General features: G+C 41.5%; 1 protein-coding gene across 1 annotated transcript in view; it reads left to right on the forward strand.

Annotated features, from left to right (window-relative positions):
- NR5A1 (nuclear receptor subfamily 5 group A member 1) overlaps positions 1-26,171 on the forward strand; it is a 441,357-nt gene that overhangs the window by 50,525 nt on the left and 364,661 nt on the right. The window contains exon 4 of the mRNA XM_078641831.1: positions 5,709-5,850. Within this exon, the coding sequence (XP_078497957.1) occupies positions 5,709-5,850 (142 nt within the window). The remainder of the gene's footprint in view (positions 1-5,708; positions 5,851-26,171) is intronic.

Here is a 26,171-nt window from a genome sequence, read left to right on the forward strand (position 1 = left end):
TTGGGACACCCCAAGCAGGCCTTGGGATACCCCAAGCAGGCCCGCGCCTCAGCCGCGAGGGACACATTGTCTGACACCAGCTCTCCACTCTGTACCTGGAGTGACCACTGCCAATCCCCTTGTTCTAGCTTTTCATTTCCCGCTCCCACCACCTCCCATTGGGTTAGTACCACCACTAGACAGCATTGGACCAGTACCACCCAACACAACTCTTGTAGGCCCCATAACAGTCTTGCACAGTCTAGTGCCAGAGGGAGTGCCGGGTGTCTTTGGTTCTTCTTTTCATCCTTGCGGTTCTAGTTTTGCTGTTTTCCACATCATGAAGCGTGGACCCTGAGAAGAAAGTCCCATTGAATGACCTGCACTTGGAGGACATGGGGACCCTCTGGTTCCCACATCACTCCGGGTCATGGCGGACACCGTCTTCATTCCTGAACTTTTCACCACCAAATCTTCGATTCTAGGTATGTTCGCCTAGGTCAGTGGAAGAAAATAAGACTACAACACCCAGAATGCATCATGCTATTACATTGAAGTCCGGCACTGGAATCGCTGAAGTGAACTAGAGATAGCTTGTCAAGGTAGAGGCCCCCTCTGTGTACATCTATGACCCATGAACTCTCCTTTGGACTGGTCAATCCCCCACCACCCCCCTTCCTTGTTCTATGGGCGTTCTCCTCTACTAATGTTCTGTTTACTCTTCCCTCTGACTCCTCCCCCACCTCACTCCCACTACTTAAGTAATCCCTTCATCCTGACACTTCTGCTCTTTCCCTTCCCCCGTCACAATGGAATCCACCATGTTGGGTCTGGCTGTCACTCACCCTTTGAGGAAGGCTTTGGTAGGTTCCGATCGTGACGTCACAGAGGGGCCTTACTATGACATCAGAGATGGGCACTGCTAGGCGGCCATTTTGAGGGTCTTCTTGTGGCATTAGGGTGTTTGAAGGGCTCCTCTTCCTGTATGTTCTTAAAGATGGATTTTGTGTGCCGTTCATTGATAATTTCCGCCTCCAAGCACTATGTGTTTTTTCCTGGCTAGGGCCGGGTCTATAGCTAGCCAGGTACAGACCTTCTCCCAGGGTGGCGGTGGGGGGTGTTTGAGGGTTTAACTCTGCTCTTGAAAAGGAAGAAGTAACATGTGAGCAGCTCGGAGTCCTGCTGGAAATTGCACGGTAATTTTGAAATTGTGGGATTAATGGTTTAATGCCTCTGCTAAATTTGAAAAAGAAGTGTCTGAAGATGTTGTTACCATTTTTTTTCTAAACTACACTCCCTCGATATCCGGCGGCCCTCATATGTGAGCGTTGTATCTTATGGCCGTAAAACCTGCAGACTGTGGCCAGAATCCGAGCCTATTTTTATTTCTTTAAGGTTGTCCTACATATACTGTTGTATTGTGCTGATGGATAATTCTGATTGGTTAATTGAGACGGGCGCAGTAAACATAATGTTGATGAGCACGTGCTGACTAAGAGGCATCATGATGGACACTGCTGCAGTCCGGCAGACGCTGCTGTTAGACAGTGGCCGCCAGACTGAATAAACTTTGGGAGGGGCACATAATTGAGAGTCCATGGGTTGAGGCTCACTAAGTGACTGTGTTTAGGGTGACCAACTGGCATTGGTGCAAATTCAGGACGGTGTGTGTAAAAATTCAGTACAAAGGGTCAAAATTCAGGACACAAATTCAGGACAGGAGGTCAAAATTCAGGACAAAACTTCAGGACAATAGGTACGTTTTACAGACATCAGAGGTCGCGCAATAGTATATAAGTAAGTCCAGCCATTTCCAAACATATTCAACCATTTGCAAACCTATCCATCATGTATCCTTCCATCTATCATTTCACTCATCCATCCCTTCATCCATCCCCTCATCCATCCTTTCACTCATCCTCCATTATCCATTCATCTATCCTTTCACCCTATCCATCTGTACACTTATCCATCCACTCTTCATCCCATCCATCCATTCACTCATCCATTCAGCCATTTACCCTTTCACCAATCCAGCCATCCTTTCACTTACTAATCCTTCCACCCATCCACTCTTTTAGTCATCCATCCATCCTCCCTTTCTCTCTCCAATGACCCTTTCACTTAGCCATCCTTCCTTCCATCCATCCATCCACCCACCCATCTACTCATCCACTCATGAATCCATCCATTGACCCTATCATTCATCCATCTATCATTTCACTCCTTCACTCCTTCACACATCTATTCATCCTTTTGTCCATCTACCCTCCCTTTCACTCACTCATCCATCCTTACATCCACCCTTTCACTCATATGTCCATTCATTCACCCTTGCACTTATCAATCCATCAATCCATCCATCATTTCATTCATCCACCTACCCACCCATCATCCACCCAACCATCCATCCACCCACCCACCCACCCACTCATCCATCCTTTCACCTACTCACCATCCAATCCACCGCATACTTCTCCGAGGCCACAGTCAGTGGGCCCTTAAGCAGCGTGTACACCACCACATCATACATACAGCAATTATTTACAGCCCAATTGCAAATTTTGCAAGATAAACTGCCCGCCTAGGAGGTGCGAGCGTCCCTGTTACTGACCTTATGGCAGCTGTCACGACTCCCGAGGTCGCTGCATTTATTGGTTGACACGTCTCACGGTACACATTGGCAGTACCGTACCACATCATACAGCAATTATTTACAGCCCAATCATCACCACCAGAGGAAGGGACATTTACAGATGGGCCGGGCAGAGCCGGCATTTAAAGTCAAAATACGCATTCCCTCCCGATTTTGACACTAACAACAAGTCTCTTTCTCTCTTTTACCCTCGTCATAAACAGCTCTGTCTCATTTTAAAAAAAAAACGCCTTTAGAAAGTGGACAGGCCGCATACTTCTCCGAGGCCACAGTCAGTGGGCCCTTAAGCAGCGTGTACACCACCACATCATACATACAGCAATTATTTACAGCCCAATCATCACCACCGGAGGAAGGGACATTTACATGGGCCGGGCAGGGCCGGCATAAAATTACCGACGGTATTTGTTTTTACTTCAAATGCCGCCGGCATTTGAAGTAACAAAAAATACTGTTGGTAATTTAAGCTTAAGCCTTTTTCTAATTAAGATAATAAGATCATTTAAATACCCAGTATCATTCACCTTTGGGCTAGACTCTCAGCCACAGCCAGCCAGGCTCCAGTAAGTCCAAGTCAGTCAGTCGGACGCACACGTGGCGACTCGAACCCTAGAACAGACAGACTAGAAAACTACACAGTACAGTACATAAAGAAACGTCATGGCGCGCGCACGTCCTGAATGGCCAATCACTGCATGACTTCACATGCTGAAGTCACAGTGATTGGCCATATGCAGTGCAGTGAGGCAGTGTGCCACCACCCACGGGCGGCATCCAATAATGGATTGCCTGCCCTTCTGAGTGGTGGGACCAGCCAATCCTGGCGCTGGGGGGGGCACACTAACTACTCGCCCTGGATGCCTTCGAAACCCCGGGGCTGCTGCGGCCCGGATAAAGCAGCACCCCCTCGGTCCCTCATACTGTCAGGTTAGCAGCGCGCATGCTCGGGCTAGGAGCAAGCCTGCCATCCTCATGCGCAGTACTGCTGCTGCTGGCCTGCTGCAGACTGTAATTCAAGCCGCAGCAGACCAGCCAGCCCCACCCCCTGCCCCTGCGCACTCTCCAGATTCAATCGGGTGTGTCCCGGATTGAAGCGCTGCGCTGCGGCGCTTATAATATTGTGTCATTTATTTGCAGGCAATTCACAAAAATATTTTAGGTGCGTCCAGGCTTAGTGGGGCTACGCCCCCACGCCCCAATGGACGCACCGCTGCTGCTTGTTTCTGACTTCCCTCCTTCAAATTTTCCCCCATTAAGTTTCCTGAAAAGCACAGCCTCTCCTCCGTCCTCTCCGTCCTCTTCCTGGCTTCTTTTCGGAAGCACCCAGGCTCCTCATAGCCAATGCAGCGTTGTGATTGGTCTGAGCGCCGTGGTTAAAACCCTTTAACACTATTTGTTTTTGCATTGTTTATTTAGAAGCGTTGCAAGCAGGATGCGGCCGGCTGGTCCCTAGCTAGAAATCCTGTCCACCAGCAGTAAAACTGGCCACACCCAGCCATCCCACCAAAACGCCCAGTTGCCGGCATGCCGGTTCGGCCCTGATTTATAGCAGTTTTGTGTGTAACACCATACATGATAGGATATCTTTATATTCGCTTTTTTGAACATCCACGTGTAGTTATGGTGTTCGAAGTACAAGCTGAGTGAGTGATAATTAGGTTTTCACCATACTCAACACACTATGGACTGAAAGCAATATATTTTACACCCATCAGCTTATCTGCTTGGTGAATGGTGAAACCTGTGATGAGAAGCCCAGGACGCAGAAGAGTTGACATCTGTGGTCCTGTGATATTACTTCTGTTCTGTGTGTTCTACATATTTGTATTTACTGTTGGTGCTTTTTACGCATTTGGAAATGCATTACCACCCCAATTTGGAATTCAGAAAGGTATTAATGGTTTGCGGCTGGAATGTCAGTCACAAGTCATTGATACATACGGTACCCATTTGGTATTTGAAAGGGATGCCCGAAACACGCCCTTTCCAAATACCGATTCGGTAACCATTTATAACGCCATATTGCGATACAAAAGCATTTTTCTAATTGTAAAATGGGATTAGTACATTCTATATCAGGGTTTTTGTGGTTACAAACCATGCATTTTAGCATTTCAGAGGATTTGTGACTGAAAAAAATCCTTGGTACATCTGACCCCTAGAGTTCTGAATGATTAAATAAAGGTTCAGGGGCCAATAATGCCCACACCTACGAATGCTGTTCTCATGCACGTAAGTACTGAGATGGGATAATGCCTCCATCAGCTGGTCCAAGTCACAGTGCCCAAGTGGGTAAAGGGAGCCAGTGCATAACAGTGCAGTCTGTGCGCTTTTGATCCTTTCTTGTGCATAGATGGGGGGGTTGAAAATCCAACAGCAGCGTCGGTGCGGCCGACCTGGTCACTCTCTAACCCTCAGTGCTCTCTTGTAAATTGCTTTGAAATTGCAGCTGCAACTAATCGAAGGGCAACATATGCATCCAACACTGTGTGGGTCAGGACCATGTGTTTAGTGTTATCCTTATAGTTGCTCTGTATTTGCCCTGGCACCACAAAATATCTGCCTTGTGCGGATTCTTTACAGGATCTCACCCTGTGGCATTTTCTTTTGGCCCGAATGGCCTATAGTATAATTTACTATTTCAACTCCAGTCTGCACAACAGGAGGGAAAGTGTTTGACTTAAAGCCCAGCATCAGTATAACAATGCTTTCCGTACGGCAAGTTGTTGTAACGACTTGTGCGATAAAGGAATGCGTTGTAAAGACGCATTCGCGGTTCGGACCGCATCATTAAGGCACAGCGAGGGTCGAGCTGCGATGAAAAGGCTGCATCCCCCTTTTTGATTGTGAGGTGGAAAAGCGCTGAGAAACAGTTTTAAAACCCTTAAAAATTACTGTGCATTGGACGTGTTTGTTTCTTTAACCTTTTTCAAAAATATTCACTAAAATGGCACAAAAATGCGTGGCGTAGAGATTTTTTAAAGACACAGTACAGAATAAAACTCAGCATCCTGCTGGTGGAAACACATTGCAATAATAATTATTTCCCTGTTTATTCCCCATCTATTGGCAGGGTTTCTTCAAGAGGACAGTTCAAAACAACAAACGCTACACCTGCACAGAAAACCAAAGCTGCAAAATTGACAAAACACAGAGGAAACGATGCCCCTACTGCCGGTTTCAGAAGTGTTTGACCGTAGGAATGAGATTAGAAGGTAAGCCCTAGACAACACTTACATCTCTTCAAGTTTATATTTTTATCTCTGTCCTTCTCTGCTGGGTCTGATTTCAGAGGTTTCGTTTTAGTGAGCGTTCTGAGGGAGGCAAGGGAAGATATCTTTATTGAACAGGATGCATGTCGATTGGTGTTAATAATAAAAATATTATAAAAAAATGATATATGATATAGAACTGTAAACATATTATTAAAAAAATGAGATCATATGATATAGAACTCAGGGGCATATTATCAAGGGGGTTTATCTCCGCTTTTTTGGCTTTAAAAGCCAAGAAAGCGGAGATAAAATGATCTCCCTATTACCAAGCTGTCGCTAACACCAGTTAGCGACAGCTAATAGGAGATAGCGACCATCTTGGGCCCCGCTTTGCATGTCAGTGATATTTATCACTAATGACATGCAAAGTGGGCGTGCCAAGATGTTAGCGACTGGAAACAGTCACTAACATCGCTATCTCCTATTACCAACTTTTGGAGATATTCGCGCTAAGCGCGAATATCTCCAAAAGCTAACACCTGCCCAGGAGCAGTTCTTAGCCATGTTATCCAATGGGAGGTGGATAACATGGCTAAGAGCATTTGCTCGATAATGCATGAATATCGCTGACTTTTCAGCGATATTCATGCATTGCGGCCGTTTTTTATCGCATTTGCGATAAACCTTGCTAATAGCAAGGTTTATCTGCGATAAAAATCGCCGATTTACGGCGATAATTTTTGTCTCTAAACAAGTTAGAGACAAAAATTATCGCTAGTTGTTGGTAATATGCCCCTGAATGTGAAGTTATGTAATTGTGAAGCTGGGAACGACAGCATTTTGAGTAACAGCGAATATGACGTCATAAATAAGAAATGAATTATGCGCTACATTGCAAGATGTCTTCCACATGTAATACGTGAAACTTTTCCTACAGTTTCATGTATTATAAGAGTTACATATGGTGGTGCTCTGCATGAAAATTATATCTTGCTATGTCCTCGCTTAGCAAAGTCGCAAGAAATACATTTTCGACATATTTTCCATATAGGTCTTATATTCACATCGTAAAAGTTGTTCGAGTATCGCATTGAACTGTATCACACATGCACTTTCAAAGGACCGGGCTGGACATTTCCCCCTCAAACAAGCCTCCCGCAAGCAAGAATTACATGTACTGCGTTACATGTAACACGTGGCAAAAACAAGCATTGTGTAAAATATATGTAACCCAATAATTAGGAATCACGTGAGGTTATGCATGTGTTAAATAGAAAATCCATCTGGCCCACATGAACCCTACTGTGACAATGATCTCACTTATGTGGATGGGTGTGAGTATATGAGGGGGATTCACGTAGGGCGGCTACACCACTTTTAGGCATGTGAATGTAGTTCAGAGTAGTTATTTCTCACAATAATTGAGTTATTACAAAAAATAGATGCTCAAAAGCTCAGAATTCTCTTACACGATGAATAGTACACTTAAATATGAGTATGTCACACTCCTTAAATTCAATAACATTTCTTTAAAAAAAACAAAAAAACAATGCTGTGTCAGAATCACCGTTATTGGGCCTCCAGCATAAATTATTGTTAGAAAATGAAATCGATTCTTTTAGATCGTACAAATATAAATACAATAAAATGAATCTCAAAATACCAGACATACTTAAAATTAGTTTATGTTGTCTTTTCCCAGTCACAGAGAAGAGATGTACTTAAAAGTGTCCCTAATGCTACCTTTTGACGATCTCGTGTAAACTATCACTTTTTTTTAAAAATCAGTTATTGGAATTAAATCTATGAGCCAGTTAAAGCACAACTTTGAATTTTCATAGTTGACATTATTACTTATTGAGTAGATCTACCTCAAATTCATGATAGTCCACAATGCCACACGTAGAATCTTCAATTTATGTTTTTGGAAGAGGGGGTCTTGTATACCACCCCCAGCTCTCCTAAAAACGGCCTACATGATCAAATTTACTCCCCAGAATTACAGGATCCCAAAAAAGTGTACTTTTAGATTGGAAAAAGAGGTTGGCAAATCCTGCACTCCTTTCCTCACAGCTGTAAAAGGTTCATTGGCAATGAAGGGTCCAGTTTGTGGTTTCCAGGAGGCCTCTGCTGCCCTGGAACCTGTGTTAGGTGAGTTTAATGAAAACTTGTAAAATCTTTTCAATTGGAGCAGCAACAACAACAGATGGTACCGTGCTATGAAGAAGGCTGCTCTTCAATCTCTCAAATAAGCTGTCATGGCATGAAGGATAAACTGCAACAAAAGATGGACGAAATGCTGAATAAATCATACATTCACCCCCACTCAAGAGATCTGGGTTAAATCCATTGTTCTTTTGCCCACTTTGCCACCCCAATTAGGACTCAGCCATATGCAAATCAGTCTTGACCCTGTGCATCATGGGAACAGTCCAATGGCATGAAGGATGGCAGAGACATTGGGTGCTCTTATGATAGGCCAAGGCGGAGTTATCAGGATCATGGCTAGAATGATTTGCATACAGTCTTCATATGACCAGGCTTGGAAATGTTATTTGCTACATGGATCTGTTCCTGTGATTGTTCGTTTCTTTATTATATTAACCCTGGTAGAAAGCTTTCTTTTTACCATCATATTCTCACTTCTTACAGCTGCACAAATGATGTATTTGATTGACGGCTGTCAGATTTTAAGTGTTTTATGCATCATTCACTGAGTGTCCTGGTACCTTAATTAGGATACAGGTGGGATTTCTACATGAAACACGCCTACTGAGTTTGAGGGTCATGAACCTCTTTCTTTTTAGGAGGGATTGCAACCTCTTTGGCTGGGATGGATTGAAATTTAATAACATTTACAGGATGAAAATGAGATATTCTCGAAAACAAGCTTCGCAACAGTCACGGATATACTATAGGTGTCGTGACAGTGATAACCTCATAACCTATGCGCCTTAAGGGAGGAGCAGGGGATTCTGGATCTTTTCTTTTTCCTACTACCACGCCTTTTCTACTCCCATGTCTCCGCTTCCCTTGCTTAGAATATGGTTTCTCATGATTTTTTTTTTTTTACGGAGTTTTATATAGCGCGAACTTGACCTGGTATCAGATATCAGAGTGCTTTACTTAGCACCAATTGCGTTACACGAGGACACATTCATTTTTGTTAGGCAGTGTGAGATTAAGTGATTTGACAAGAATCTCAGGATGTTCAGCGTCATTGCTGAGACTCGAACCCGGTTGCCCTGATTCGAGGTCGACCGTCCTAGCCGTTAGGCCCCTTTGGCAGCAACGATGCTCATTGATGCCTGCGGTAGACCTTGGTGAACCTTCTTCAGAAAGACGGTGCAAGTGCCAATGGCTTTATTAACTGGCGCAGCATCTTTCCAAAAGGGGCCATTTCAGTCATCACTCCTTGTACTCATGTCCAGTATTACCTCATGATCATGCACTAACGCACATGAGTAATCCCTCTCAAATGATGGGAGATGGGCTTCCAGTGCAGGTTTAGTTGACCCGGATATGAAAAAGCCCTTCTGACCTTGGAAAGGGTTGGAGATTTTTTTGCTGTCCATGGCTGGTGTAAATCCCTTCCCAGGTTGAGAAGGGAAATAGAACATACCTCAAATTAATATCAGTGTTAGGCAAGGGTTCTACATGAGGATTTTCTCAGTAGAATAAAAAAAAGTACAATTCCACAAAAGTGATGGTATTTTAGCACACACATGTGTACAAAATGTACAATCATGCAGTGGACAAAATGTCTATTCACACGCGAAAATAATGTCACAGAAGCTGGCCTGATGTTCATCTGGAAACCAGTGAATGACTTTCTTATCTCACCTCTGGACAGTTTCCCACCTCTGAACAATGTAGCCCTTGCTAGGGTTTAACTGTGAAGCGTTATGAATGAAAATCATGCAGGGTGGACAACAAAGACATAAAGGCAGACTCTGCGGACGCACATGTATGTTCACCACCAAGTCTGGCTATGACTACATTGCTGCCATTACATTGATTATTGTTGGCCCTGTCAAGATATATTTTCCATGTATTTCACAAATATATCAACCCCATTTCACCATCACCCTTCATCTGCATTATTTATTTCCTTATTATTTTACAGGTAACACTATTATATATTGTATCATTCAAATGATATATTATGTATCATACTAAAACTGATCTACACTATTTGTAATTAACATTTAATTCCTTTAATGTATTCATTATTCTGTAATGTTAACATCGTGTATAACCCTAATTTGAAAAACATTTTTGTTAAATGTACTATTTTAACAATGCTTCTCCTGCACCTAATTCTAACTCTAGAGCTTATTTTCTTTTTGCTAATTTTCTTTTCATTTATTAAACTACCTAAGAATTTTCTTTACACTAATCCTATTTCTGATTAGTGTAAATTTGTTTTAAACTATTTCAATAATACATCTTGAAGAAAATACACAAGCTCTGTCTTTTATACTTAAATGTAAATAGTTTCCCTCTTATTTATTATGTTTTAATTTTCTTGATTGACCTTACCCTTGCTAATCCTAGTTGAAATGACAATAAAGATAAAATATGTAAATAATGTAGCTAAGTGTTTTTATTTGACGTTATTAAAGATTTAGGTAAACTTTCTTGACATGTCTCATCCCCAATCTACTTACGTTAGTTGATGCTGTTATCGGGGATATAGTTGCTATGTCGAGCAATCGAGTCAAGGTAGTTTCTGGTAAATATAGCTAATTTGACGTAGTGGGATGGACACCACTAAAACGGCAGAGGTTATCTCAAAGTAAATGAAAAAGACAACGGCAACAAATAGCACTTGAATCTAACAATTGTATGACTCTTTTCAAGGAAAAATAGCCAGAAAGACAGACAACGAGCAATGGAGTAAGACGCAGGGAGCGCACAATACATTCCATGTTTATCATGAACTTGTTCTAAATTCATTACAGCAGATAAAGGTTCTGAGAGAAGCAGCTATTTTCGAATTACCGAAAATCCCAAATATTTGACTTCTCTTTTTAAGGTCTGATGTCTTGCATGGTTTAGTGCCTCTTAGCGATACCCATGTAATTTTCAAAACTGTTCTGTAGGACTCTTTGATCATCGAAAGCTGAGCTTCTAACTCACCAGTAGGGACAACAGTAAATCCAGAACTAAAGGCCATTTCTAAAACATAAGTGTGTTAGGTACTGTAAAGACACACACTTTATCTTTACCATAGGCGTGCAAACAAAGGATTGTATTTAACTGAGTGCATGCTTCAACCATAAGAAAAACCCTCTTTTGTTAGCTTCTTAGAATACACCATATTCAATTCTTGGATTGATTTTGAAGGGACGTTGTTGGCTTAGTAAACTTTTAGAACTTCCATGCAAAAAAAAATCAACATTTGTTGTTGAACAACATTGCGAATAGGATTTGGTTCATTAGTATGCTTTTATTTCCTAAGAAACCTTTGCATTTTGTTTAGCTGTTTCAATCCCTGATGTTTCAATTGGTGCTAAATTGACAAGATATGAGGTTAAGTGCCACCCAATTTGCTGTGCAATGCTACCTAACTTTCTTTTGCATGCCATATAATTTAGTCTTCCCTGAATCATTATTTGATGCCCCACTAGCCCATTATTCCAGCTGCACTAACTAAAGACAAGGAAATAACTGTGAAATGTTCAAACAGTTCAGGCGGTGTTAAGCTGATGGGACACACATGCTTATTGCAAACAAGAGTTCCCACTAAGAAAAACTGCAGCTGCAATCCAAAGAGATGACCTTCCCTCATCACCTACTTAGACAGGTACCCCTTGGTTCTGACTTTATCCACTCTGGAATAAGGCCCAGATTTGCTAACATTTTGTTTTGTGGTTGCGTCACTTTTTTGGTGCAGCAACAACTCAAATTATTAGATGGTATTTACTAAGCCCTGCTTGACTTGGTAAAAAACAATGTAACGCAATGCAGCCCCTAGTGCTGCATTGCAGTACACTGCGTCTGGTAAGTATATCGGGGGTAGTGCATGGACTAGTAAATCTGGAAATGTGTAAGAATGCTACGTCATCCCCACTGAGGTATTCAGATGAGAAATACTTTTCTTTTTATGCATGCTGCATTCTGAATCCGCCATACAAAGAGGGACTTGCATCCTTCTGACGCAAAAGCATTCCTGCCTGCTTTGGCGCTAGGCAGCTACAAGTCCACCAGCACAGTGAAAGAGTTGAAGAGCATTATATCATAGTAGTAATGGCGCTCTTCAGCTCTCTCCCGCTCACGCAATTCAACAACTTTGCCTGCTGCCCTATGTTGCTTGAACTTTTGGCAACTATGCACCTAAATCTTTACTATTTGTCATCTGCCTTCCCTTGCAATGAAAAAAAAGGGCCATTTACCCAGTGGATATCCTGCTTTTTCTACAGTGGCGGCTGATAGGGAAAGGTGGCGGGGCGAGGAGAGGTGTGGGGGGGATGCTGTTTGTACCGCCATCCGCCGCCTGTTTGCAGTCTCTTCAGTCTCCTCAGCGCAGGGCAAGCACCCGGATTCCCAGCCTCCCTAAGCCAATCACAACATCCTGCAATGCAGCATTGTGATTGGTTCCCCTAAGTTCCCCTAAGCCAATCACAACGCTGCATTACTGTGTTGTGATTGGTCTGAGCGCCGTGGTTCGGCCAGACCTATGCTTTTGCCAAAACGAAATCCATGAGTGGAGTTTACCTTAAATTAAATTTTAATTATGAATAAACTCTTCAAATGTATGCGCTTCCAAGAAACATTTGATTGCTAATCTGAATAATGGGATTTAACCACAGAAAACACCAGAAACATCATCCAACCCTGCACTAGCTAGACAAAAACTACCATGAACAATAGTGTATCGCCTATCTTTACCTTCCTTGGTGCCTACTTCACCAGAGCTCTACAATCCAATATCTTCTTCCTCACACATATTTATCTATTCTTTAACGTTTTATTGATGAAGAAAGGGATGACATGCAGCTAAAGGAAATATATCTAATGGAAGCCACAGAATTACACGAGTAACAGCATATATAACTAATTAAAAGGAAATAAACATGCAGTAGCACAAACAAGGGAGTAATAGCAAAGTTCTGAAAGAATATTAACAAAAAAACATGCCAACCTCCATGGAAATACAACTACTACTACAACAACTACTACTACTACTAATAATAATAATAATACAATATTGATTTATCATCAAGGAGACAATTGAAAAGGAGGAAGGAATAAAGAGACACATAAAGGGATGAGTCATATGAACAAAGGGACAATTGACACAGAAGACTTATGGGAAGAGACGCCAAAGATATAATTAAAAAGTCATAATCTATAGTTACAAGGCTGTAAGGCCTAGTCGTAAAGTTATTTTCATAGTCATTCCAACTGGGTTCTTGCTTATTCAGATACATTCTATGGTAAAGCAGGCGTTTCGTATATGTAGCAGGTTTGCATATGGCCTTTATCCATTCACCAATAGTTTCCTTATTGTTCCGTACCGTCACCTTTATCTATTAACTCACTTAAAGGTGAAATATGTGGCACTACAGAAAAGAAGACAAATAAGAAAGCAGGACATTCATATCCCTTCTGCCCTACATGTGATTGCTTATATCTCTCGTCAGATTTCATATCCCTTGCTATCTCACGGAAGAGGAATGTTGCTTTCGACAATAAAATGTACCAGATGACCATGAGAGGCTAAAAGAGACAGATCAACAAGTATGCAGACTGCTTTTACTTTGAAATTAAATTAAAAATGAGTGGTTCCACATTAACAATTTCTCATTATCTATTGATAGTTTGCAATGCTGCATATGCTGAAGCCAGGTCATGGAATCTTTCATAGTCATTGTGCACAGTGTGATTGCTTTCCATTCACACAACATTCTATATATTTCCATTGTTTCTTTTGTTAGAGGGAGGCCAGTGGTGAATTTGATAATATTTTAGCCAAGGGCATGCAATTGAAAAAACTAAAGAAAGGCTGAGGTGAGTGGTTGTCAATCAACCATGGCAAACCTGTATTCCCTATTAATCATTTATAAGAAGCGTAGCTGACTCCTCTACATGTTCCAGCAAACCATCTTGTGTCACTGGTGTCAAATTTTCAAAAGGTAAAAATGTTTTGTAATTTATTCAATATCTGTCCAACAGAATGCAGGCTTCTACTGGTGTATTGTCTCTGATATCTTACAAAATGCAAAATATACTTTGAACAAACAAAAGAGATGTTGCTAGATTTTTACTTTTATGCTTATTTGCAGTATAATCCATAAAAAACAGTGACATTTAGTTTTATCTATTCAACCATCTCCAATTTTGTGAACAAAAATCAGTAAAGCTTACCTGCCAAATATGAGCATCAAAACAGTTGTACATTGAAATTATTTATATTTATGTTACTTACATTATTTATAGGTAGACCATTTTATAAGATTGTTGGTAATAAATGTAAATAGTTTGGTCACCCAAGAACATATGTGTGTAGAGCCTGAAACCATAAGAAAAAATCTAATTTATTGTAAGCATTACCAAGAACTGCTCAATAAAATAAATTAGCAAGGGAATAGTTTTATAGTTTTCTTATACAGCAATTGCTATCACAGTTTACCGTTTTGCGAGTGTCTATCAAATAATACACTTACCGAATTTAAGATACTTTTTTAATTGAATGTGCAAAGATAAATGGCTGACTTAACCACGCTGGGATAGGAAACGATCATGTTGATGAGATCCACAGATGCCAGAGCCAAATAAGCTAAATTATATTAACGGGGACCATCTAGTATATCCAACCGTTCTCTTGAGCAATACTCTATCTCACCAAGACTAAATTGTACTTTGCAAGCAACATCAGAAATACATATTTTTTCAAGGTATCATATTTCCTTGATTCTTGGTAACCTCTGTCCTGAAAATATACTTTTTTCCTCATTGCTTTCCAATAAAGCTCCTCACACATTTTGATTTTGAGATCATCAATAAAGTGCTGGTATGTTTTCCCCGTTAATTTAATTGAAGTTGTAATCCCCTTTTAACATGGGTTTACACATATGTATAATCATGAGTTGTCCTGCATGCTTGTAAACCTCAGATTCCACACCAGGTGGAGAACTCTGCCGGTCTTTAAAAGAAAAATGCCAAATAATCCACCGATGACAAGTACTTTCCCCTTCAATTAACCATTCTAATAAATCTGTCAGTGAATATATATCCCTGATTAATGTTAGTGTAGTATCCTATTTCATGTATCTCTTCTGAAAGATGTCATCCTAATTACAAATCATGTAGTAATACCTTAATTTCAATCCTCACCCAAAATGTGTCTTCACCTTGATGGGCCGATCATAGATTCTACTATAGTCTGTGAATCCCCTACATTTCCTTCACTCTCACCTGCCTTGCTTGTGAATTTGCTACATTATTAGAACCATGTCCTGTGCACACGTTTTCAAATTTAAGGTTTCAGTGTAAAAACCATTCATCAAACAACTTCACGTACAGAAATTATGAAGGTCAGCATCAGGAATATATTTTGGAAGTTTCTTTTATATATAGTCATGTGGGTCAATACAGAAAGAAAGCCAGCCGACACATGTTTCGTCACTCAGGAAATAATCCAGTGACTCTTTAGGGCTGTAGGAGTGAACCACTGGGCTGCGCGATAATCGCTTCACCGGTGATATTTATGACCCAGGTAACGGGCTAAAATTAAATGGAATGTAAACGTGGAAATGCCACGAGGGTTGTCAGGGACGGACAAATCCGTCGCTTCTCCCCAAGTGTTCGGTAATGGTTAAAACGTATGAGGACTTGTAGAGATCGCTCCGTCTCGTGTTCCAAAGCCCCATCCTTTGGAACATGAGCCGGAGCGATCTCTTCAGAGACCGGCAGCTACGGTCCACCCGTTACCAACACGTCCTCCTATGTTTCAGCCATTACCGAACAGGCGGGGCGACACTCTCCGCCATAACGAGGAGCCTCCGCTGCTAGTTTGTTATGCAAACTCTAGCAATATCTCTGGGATTCTGGGCTAAGAAAAACATTGAAGTACATATATACATATCAAATCATTTATTTATTCATTTATACATACATTTTTCATTCGCACATTTATTTCACTGTTATTTATTTAGCACCAAAATGTGTCACCTTGCAGCCATTTGACTTGATGATGTAGGAGCAGCCATGTAACTCCATCGAAGCTCAATTGGGCTAAGCTTAGCAATGTCTTATTTCACTAGTTTGCTCTAGGAAGAATTGGATCTACTCAGACTTATTAATATCCCATTTGATGCAAGTAATATTCCTTATGTATCAAAGTATTTGTAGTAAAATGGCTTGGCAGACTGTGTTCGATAGAGACCCTTTTATTGCTTTTTTTAAATTGAAAATTTATGAAATCGTTTGTTTGAAAAAATGTGTGTCAAAATGGTGCCATGTTTTCTCAACAATATTCTGAAGCAAGATGCATTGTGAGTCTATCTCCAGTCCTAAAATATTTGCCACGTCATATATCTAATCCCGAGGGAATTGCTGTGGCTGCATGTTTCAGCACAACTCTTATTTTAAACGTTTGTCCATCCCACATCATGCCCTATTTGATACTGCCCTAATTTTCCTGAAATTATTTACATGTATAATTCGGTGTTCAGCTGGGTGCAGGAGCTCTGTCACTGTTGACACTCAGTTGTCAAGCAGATCACCTCTACCTGTCAGAAAAAGCAAGTATTATATGGCTTGTAAGTCTTGTTAAATAATTTCTGTTCAGGTTTGTTAGATGTCCTTGATCATTTCTAGCCCTCTTGTTCAGTGCTTGGATTTATTACTTATTAATTAGAAATGTGGTTGTGGTTCTGTGTCCTAATTATTAGAGCACTTTTCATAGAACCAAGACGTAGAGTACAATAAATCGTACAGGAGTTTGGTATCAGTTTACACAAACAAATAGGTAACACTATTAGTAACTAACAAAACGTCAATCTTAGGGGTTATTAGGATGGCGGGCGGGCGGACCTGCCACCTTGTGCATGGCAATGTAGAGGGGTACCATGGATAGCCCCCAAGTGCAGCCCCTCACAGCCCCGGGGGCCCGCCAACGGGACCCCAAAGCAATTCCCTGTCAGCCTTGCCACCATGGAAAGGCCTGTGAAACCCTGCATCCTAATATGCATGGTGGGCCCTCTAGGCACGCCACCATATTGGGGCCCAAGTCCGCCCGGCCGGCAAGCGGCGGGCGCACTTTGCGTCCGTCACAATACCCCCCGCCATTGTAATATGGCGGGGGTAAATCAGGTTGGGTTGGCGGGAGGATCGCCACCGCGATCCACCCGCCATCATAATCACCCCCTTAGTTTTTAGATTCGAGAAAGTAATCAAGCTGGTTCAGAAATAGCCTAAAGACATAAGAATGTAGCCGCCTTCTAAAGGAGATGGGGAAAGGTCGTGTTCATATGTCCACTTTGAGAAAGCCATTAAAAATGAAGTAGCAGTCCCTGAGACGTCTTGATTTTGTGCAGCGGAAGTTTTGAACTTGGGAGCTTCCAATAAAACAAGTTCTTATTTCTAAATCCTCTATAACAGCTTGAAATGTTAAGCAAATCGTTTAGGTAGGATGGTTTCTGTAGATAAAAGACCTTTGTTGCTAGTGGTTCATATTTAGATTACATTTGTATTTAAAGGTGTTTGTCACTGATACACAGCATAGTACTCTTCACTACACAGTACATTATACTTGAATATTATGTTAATTATTAATATGTTGGTTTTAATATTGATATTAATGTACTGCAAAATTGATATACTAAGGTTCCAAGTCGAGTGCTAGACTATTTAGGAACACTTTGCATGTCATGCAGACTAAGCATACTAATCTTCAATCTACTGTAATGTACAATAATATTATGTTTAATTATTGTGGGTTTATATGATTTCAGTAAAAACGTTTTCTCTAAAATATCTTTCCATTAAATTGTTTTCTGAACACATTTTTCAATTGGTTTGTTTTTTAACAGCATCCAACCAAAAGTAGACCTAATGTATTTTTAGACACGCTATGGTACTTCACTGACGTTGTTCTAGAGCTGTCCTTTTGACTCAGACTGTGGAAAACGCGGAATATTTGCATGATGAAACAATTTGTTCCATTTTTGCATTCTTTTTAGAATAGTGTTTCTTGCCAAAGTGAAGGGCTTTTAAGGTGTAGAAGCATTCCTTTCTGCTTCTCTGCAGAATAAAATAGAACATGCTTGAATGCCCTACAAAGCCCTTCTAATGGCCACTTCTTCACTACATAATTACAAAATAACAAAAGCATAGCAATACACAGGTTCAATTTATGTGAGTTAGAGCACATTAGAGGACAAGACTGTTAGGGTCAGTGTGGGTTATTCTGTTCACATTTCTTAGGTTAAATCGGACTTTATGGAATATTTTATTATAGAAGGAATTCTTGTACCTAGGAATCCTTCATTTTTCTTGAAAGTTTCAAAACCTACTGATTACAAAACAATACTGATATTCCGCTTAATCACAATGGTTATCAGTGACTTCTTAAAAATATAACTCTGTTTTTCTGTGTAGGGGTAGGTGGAACTCGCGGAGTTTCACTCCTTGGAATTCTGTTGAGTTACCTAGAAGCTGCAAGATTTTGCAGAGTTCTGCGAGTGGGCAGAATTTGGCACATCTCGCTGCTTTCGCTGATTTTTAGCGCCAGGAGCTTGTTCCAAGTTGTGAAACCAGTGCAAATAGCACCATGCGGCATGCCAGAGGGCAATGTGTCTTTCTGTTGCTCAACTAGATTTTCTACCCAAGAAGCAGCTTTCTCAGCACGAACGGTCGCAACCTGTCACTAGTGACCATGATGAAAAATCTTGCTGGGAGGCATTCTAGTGCCCGAAAATCACCCTAGGGGATGAAAATTCTCACTCTCCAGCTCAATGTTGGCAAGCCGCGTATGACAAAAATACTCCGCCATGCAGTGGTTGGCAGAGTTTTGCTGGAACTCCACTATCCAAGCTAAACAACTCTGCTGGAGAAGCAGAATTTGTCACCCACCCCTAGTTCTCTGGAATTGCGAGCAAAGCTTAAACTCTACAACCTTTTCTCAAAGTAAGCTCCTCTGACACTAGTATTACTTGCTGATAGACCCTTAGAATTTAGAGAACACATATTGTCAAACAGTCATTTGTGTCAGGGCAAAAGAAGGAAACGCAATTGTCCTCATGCTCTTGGTTCATCGTAGGATTGTGAGTCTTAAAAATATCGAATACATCAGTTTTCTATATGTTTCCTCTGAGAATGGAAGACTTGTTACAAACAGTGTTCGTTGGTTTTATTCTATGTACTCGCGGCCTTTTGTAACAAAAAAGGAATCCCACTGGTGTCTGCTTCATAGTAATAGAGCTTTATCTCATAACTCTATGAGGATGCTGTAAAGTTTATGCTTGAATGAGCAACCTCAAAAAGTGTGTCGAGCTAAACCAGCATGTAATTACAAAGCCAATATGTTTCTGCATAGCTGAAAACCACACAAAGGGCCCAATTCTGATGCGGGTTGGAAAGCTTCCAGACCGAATCGGTTTGGAAATGGTTTCCAACCCACTCAGATCAGGAGAGTCCGACCGACCGAGTACGATGCATCCGAATGCTTCCAGATATGATTTGGTTGGACTCCCATTGACTTCAATGGAAGCATGTGTTCCTAACCGCATCATAATTGGGCCCTGGGGCGGGAAGACATGTTCCCGATCTGATTTGTAAGGAGCTAAGGCCATTAGCAGGCCTTCCTAACCGAATCGGAATTAGGCCCTAGGTGGGAATGCTTTCCTAACCGCATCAGAATCAGGCCCTAAGTAGCACATTCCTCAGGACTACTCTAGTATGCAGCCCCTACTGCTATTATCCTCTACATCTTATCGGGTGTGTAAGAGAATTGACATGCTGGAACAGTGTCTTGATAGACACTGTAGCGGCCCGTGGTGTGAGTGCTGCCAGGCGGTGACATGGTGCGGGGGATTGGCAGGGTGGGGGGTAGTAAACTGCGGAATATGGCAGCACGGAGGTAAGTACACAAACAAATAAATGAAACGAATTTCATTGCGTGCGCTGCATCGCATTTGGCGATGCAGTGCGTGGAACGAAATTCATTATTTATGGACTTTTCTGTCTCCATTTTCTATTGGTCCTTCAACCACCCACCCTTGAACCCAAATATCTTCTGAAGAGACACCAGTTTTTGTTGTCTGAAGATTTCATGCATTGACATCTACCCACACAAATCTCAGTTCCAGTCTGCAGAACTCTGCAGCCTATAAGATTTCACGTAGGTACACAAAGGGTCTCTCTTTATGCTCTTGTGCTTACTTTTCTGATATGATTTCTGATTTTATTCAGTGTTATTTGGTGTAGGTCTGTGTGTGACATACAAATGCAATAAGTACATGAATAAATACATTATATATTATAGGTGTGCACTCCGTGCAATACACCTTTTTTTTTCTGACACACGATGCTGGGCAACACTTGCTCTATGCATTACTAGACCTTTACGATTCACATGAATCCCTGGAAAAAAATGCCATCAGAGCGGAACAAAATTTCCAAAACTGTTTAACGGAAATTTTTCAGTGGATGAAAAATAACCACCTCAGATGTAATTCAAACAAAACTGAGATTCTGCCCATGGGGAAAAATACCAACTTTTGCCCCAGTAAATGGTGGCCTGAAGGCACCATTCCGCCTCCTGACTCGGTAGAGTCAGCAAGAAATCTTGGAATTCTTTACGATTCCTCTTTATCTTTTGATTTCCATGTAAGAAACATGGCAGGCAGCTGTTTTAATACAATAAAATCTCTGAAAAAATTCTTTGATTTTCTTCCTATAGAGGCAAGAAAGTCCGTTGCAGTCTCCCTTATACTTTCCCGCTTAGATTACTGTAATGGGCTGATGGCCGGGGTTAAGAAACAAACATTAAAGAAGTTACAAAGTATCCCACACGCAGCAGCCCGGCTGGTCCTAAAACTCACTAGAAAACCCTCAGCATCTGCAGCCCTCAGGACGTTGCATTGGCTACCGATTCATGAAAGGATTCTTTTTAGGATTTTGTTGACTACGTTTAGAGCCTTAAATGATATCGGCCCAAAGTATTTGTCGAATAGATTTACCGGCTATAACCCAATTAGAGTTTTGAGATCAGCGGTGTGTAATCTGGCCAACTCCACGAAATTTCATCTTAAAACAAAGGAGGCAAAACACTCGGGGTCTTGGCCTCTAAGGCCTGGAATGCTATGCCAAACGATCTTAGAATGCAACCCACTGAAGCCGTCTTCAGAAAAAAACTTAAAACCTGGCTATACAATCTGACGGATACGTATGTATTGGCCGCCATTTAGCGTTTCTTCTCCCTGATTTCAGCCTACTTTCCTTAGCGCTAGGATGCTCCTTTCGGAGCCGCAGTTCGCGCTCTATAAATGCCAAATAACATAACATAACATAACATTTTGGAGTGCCTGCCCAGGTGTCCGACACGGACAGTCCCATCTGGAATTAGTGACCTAACAGAGACCTACCTCAGGGAAAGGCACAAAGCAAACAGATGAGAGAAATGCCCCCTGTCCAGATTGCAGGCCCCATACTGATACAAGAGTGATGCAATCCTGATTGAGATTCCCAACCCTAACACATGGGATGGAAACATAAAGCTGAATGCACAGGGACTTTAAGGTCCATCCACATCTGTGCTATTGCTACGGCTGATGAACATCAAGGGACAAGACCCTGCTGATATTAGTTGGTCCCCATCACCTAAGGACGTCAAAAAATAAACCAATAGTGAGCACACACCCACTACCTTGTAATGCATGGAAGATCCTGCTGAAAGTGCAAATGCTGCACTTGTGCTTGCTGCCCGCTTGCTTTCTGTGCACAGGTCTCATTTGTAAATTGGTATCTACTGGTTTAGAACTTTCTGCCACACAGAGTCCTTATTGCAAATACGTAGCCACAGCTTGGTGAATTTTGCCACCAATTCATAAATGTCATTGGGTGATTCTCAGCCAATCAGCTGATCTTCTTTTTAATTTCTTATTATGGCTCTATTTCCTCACATGTTCATAGTGATCCCCACTTCGGCTGGTGTGCTTTTTACCTTGTGTACGCACATAATCTGGACTGCATATTAATAGGAAGATTTTCCAGATATATCCCTCTGAAAGGTTCTCAACCAATTTCTTTCATTGATTTCCTGGCAATGTTTATTTCTGTATCTTTTTTTTTCTCACTCCCTACATTTTGTTGTTTTACTACATCACATTCCTGCTCTTTCTTTTTTTCCCCTCTAAAACAGCCACCCTCCTGGCTTAATCTGTGTCGAGCCCCAATCTCCTGCTCTGGTCCTTAAACTTCCCAAAACCTTTCACCTAAAAAACCCCAAAACAATTAGAAACACATTTTAATTAAAATGGCACTCTTGAATTAAAGTCACGGCAGGTGTATTAATATGTCACATTCCTTAAGACCCTCTGTATTAAGAAGACTCAACCCGGAAGTGAATATATAGGATAAGGTGTGGCCTTATGACATGGAAGGTCTGACAACGAAGTAGCTTTCTAAGCTGTCATTTTAGATGACTGTGGGAAATTCTCGTAGTTGTTACTTTAGAACACCATTCCATTCTCATACTAAAAGTCTCTTTTTATCCTTGGACAAAAAATAATTTTTACTACACTAGTTGTCCCGCAGAGAGGTGGATTCACAAAATATTTATGTGTAGGGGAAGTATTACTACAAGATTACTCTTTTACATACTCACACATATGTTTATGAATCAGCCCGAAATGTCCAACTCCTCATTGGTAAAGGTGCCCTTTATTTCTATTAATTATATATGGAATAAAGTACACCTTGCCAAATATTCTAACGATATTGCAAGCCACTGATAAGTTCCATAACAATAAAGAGGAACAAGGCCGAAGGACGAGTTCCTATATAAGGTTATGGAACTCCAAAGTGACTTGCAAGATCCTTATCATGTACCGTAGGGGGTCCTTTTCCCCATATAATACATGGTCATACCATCACCTTTTCCACAAACCACTTAAAACCTTGGTGTGTGACTCTTTCATATGAAGGAGAGAGTATGTTTACTAACATGAAGAATTAAAATAAAATCTCTAGTGCAAAATTAAAGACATCAAACACCTGTTAGATATTGGTTGCAAACGGATATTGGAAACAGTTCAAAGTAAATCAGTTTAAAAATAAAAAGCTGCCGTGACTCGGAGTGAATAGAAACATGCAGAAAGAGTCTAACTTTTCTCTAATTAAGGTATTCAAAAAAATAAACATATTCTCTCTACTTGTCATTGTAAGCTACTACAAAAGAGCATAAGAAAGAAAAGCAACATTCCATTTCATTGCTTTAAACAGCTGCTTCCGTTATGCTCCTTGAGCTGACCTGCCTTTCTCCCCTTGTTTTGGGGTTGGTTCATTAAAACCTACTTTACTTCGAAGAATACAGTAGTACTTTTTAATTACTCTTACCTGCCTCTTCCCCCTTACAGTAGGGAATGTGAAATGAATCGTGGTAGATATGCAGGAAGTGGTTTTCCATGAACTTGTACGAAATGTAGAAATGCAGTAATTCAACTTTTATGCACAGGGAATCCATGCTCATTAACATTAGCAAATAATTGGTGCGAATTTGCAACAATCAGTGCAAAAAATCCAGCAGAAACAACAGCTCCTTCTCTTATTTCCCATTTACTCATAAATGCAGTAATGCCACGATTATTTGCTACTGTGGCACGCTATATACTGCCTTGTTGAATTACAGAGAATTGCCCAATGGCCCGTATATATGGGCCCCAGTAAGACAAGGCCTTGGTGTCTATATACCCATTAGATTAATGCCATTAGAACATTGGAATGTTGGGAGCTCCATTGCAGACAATGGAGTGATCCCTGCTTCTACGGGCCGGTATAGGGCCCGCAGAGCAACATTCTAATGTTCTTCAAAGGCTTCTCGAAGCTCGAGGGGATTTATTTCCCCTCGAGCTTCGAGAACCCTTTGTTTAATTTGTTAGAACATTCTGCCCTCTAGTGGCAGAATGTTCTAACAGCCTTATAGCCCTTCGTAGCAGGGCTATACCGGCTATTAAAGTCCCGCTTCGGCTCGGGCCTTTAACGATTCAGCGGGCCTTTAATAGCCGGTATAGCCCGCTACGGCGGGCTATAAGGCTATATTAATACCACTGTGGTGCTCGTATGCTACTTACCTGTATCCTGCAGACTTGCATAGCATTACATACAACCACAATCTGTTACTCTCAGGATGGCAGCTCATCCAGTCATCTCTGCCGCGCCCATACTGCATATCTTTTATCATGAGCCTCTTACAAGCAACTGAAGATATTAACGTTTACTTTGGCAAGGTTTACTCCTGCTGCTTCCTCCCCGAAAAATATTAATTGGGCAGCCAGGAAAGAGATGTAAGTCATGTCAGCTGAGCCTAATCTATGGAGCTTAGTCCAAGCAGGAGGGGTGGAGAATGATGCTGCCACCTCTGCAGGGGGCTAAGGTATCAGAGATGCTTTCTCTGTTTGTCTATCGTGCTGTCATAATTTTTAGCTATCTTTATATGTTCAAAAATGTTTGCTAGACCGTAGGTTCTTATGAACAAATAGCCAATAGAATATAACGGATGTACGACGTTACAACGCATGGTTTTACCACACGTACCTTTACAACGCGTTTTTTACAACGCAAGTCGTTGCCACGACTTGCGTTGAAGGGGTGCGGACTTAGGAATTTTTTAATTTACTATTCCAACACCAGCCTACGTACAGTAGGGAAGGTGTTGGATAGTAAATGAAATTATTCCTTGTCCTGTAGCGCCCTCGAGCGCAAGTCGTGGTTACGACTTGCGTTGTAAAAGACGCGTTGAAAGGGTACTGCGGAGTAAAACCCGCGTGGTAAAGGATGTTCCCCGAATATAACATACAGTTCTTCATACAAATACACGCCTGTTCCAAAATAATATCCTTTTGAAAGGAAGCAAAGATGGAACAATATCAAATATCTGTCTGATTCTACATGCGTTGCTGTGAGGAGGTTTAGCAGGACAGCTGAACATCTTTAAAAAAAAAATATTGGCATTGTAGACATCGGTTAATTTGGTTTGATCAGGAACATATGGTGGTTTTACATTAACCACTCAATAATCCCATATATCCAACTTGTATACAAAACCAAGAGTTCATGTGTGTATACACACACACACACCCCGAACATGAGAATTGACAGAGTTGCCACAGTTTAGTTTATGCTTTCAAGTTAAAGATCTTCTAAAATGGGTGAGTTCAGTGTAAGGGGTGGATTTACAAGAACTGGCGCATCTCTGCATATTAACAGAGATGCGCTAGTTAATTTGCGACACGTAAACAAACCTTGCGCCACCATGGATGTGTTGTATTCACAATGCGGCGCACCAAGGATAGACAGATGCGTGACGTATCTTTTGGCGTAAGGGCAGCCCATTGAGTCGTGTCACAAGCACGACAAAACTCCAGCAATGGTCAAGAATACCCATTCCTCTCATGCTGTGTCACTCCTTACGCCTGCTTCAAGTAGGCTCAAGGTTTTGACGCAGTGGCGTTGTAAAAAAGACTCAGTGAAATCTTGTAGATTTCACGGCGTCACTTTTACGGGGTTTTCTTACGTCGAAACGCACACCCTGCATACATTCTACCTGACGCAGGTATAATGTAGCGCAGGGCTTTACAACGTGATGCATCTCCCTAGATGCATAACATTCTAAATATGTTGCAACGTGGCGCATTGTTTAAGAGGCCGCTGCGTCACAGAAGTGACGCAGTGGCGTGTACAGTTTGTGCAAGGGGCTTGTAAATCTGCCCCTCAATGGGCAGATTTATGCCAAAATGCCACATATTTAGTACACTCACAAACTATGTAAATTAAGTCCGGTTCATTGCATGCAAATTTATCTGTGATAATGCCCTGCACATCCGTAATGGATCTACCCTCCCGGCCCAACGCCTGATGCCTCTGCTCTAACTGGCCCTGCTTGTTACATGTGATGTGGACAATGCACGTGGACCTCATGAACAGTCTCCAATTAAGTTTACTGAATATTCATCTGACCTATTGACAATGTACGCCTAGGCCTGCAAGACTGACCAGTCCTCGCGTCTCTACTTTCTTGTGTCATACATATCAAGAACAGCAACTGTTGGGAAGATTTTTGTTCATAACACAACTTTTTTTCTTGCTTCCTC

Source organism: Lissotriton helveticus, chromosome 5_1, assembly GCF_964261635.1.
Source record: "Lissotriton helveticus chromosome 5_1, aLisHel1.1, whole genome shotgun sequence".
Taxonomy (NCBI): Eukaryota; Metazoa; Chordata; class Amphibia; order Caudata; family Salamandridae; genus Lissotriton; species Lissotriton helveticus.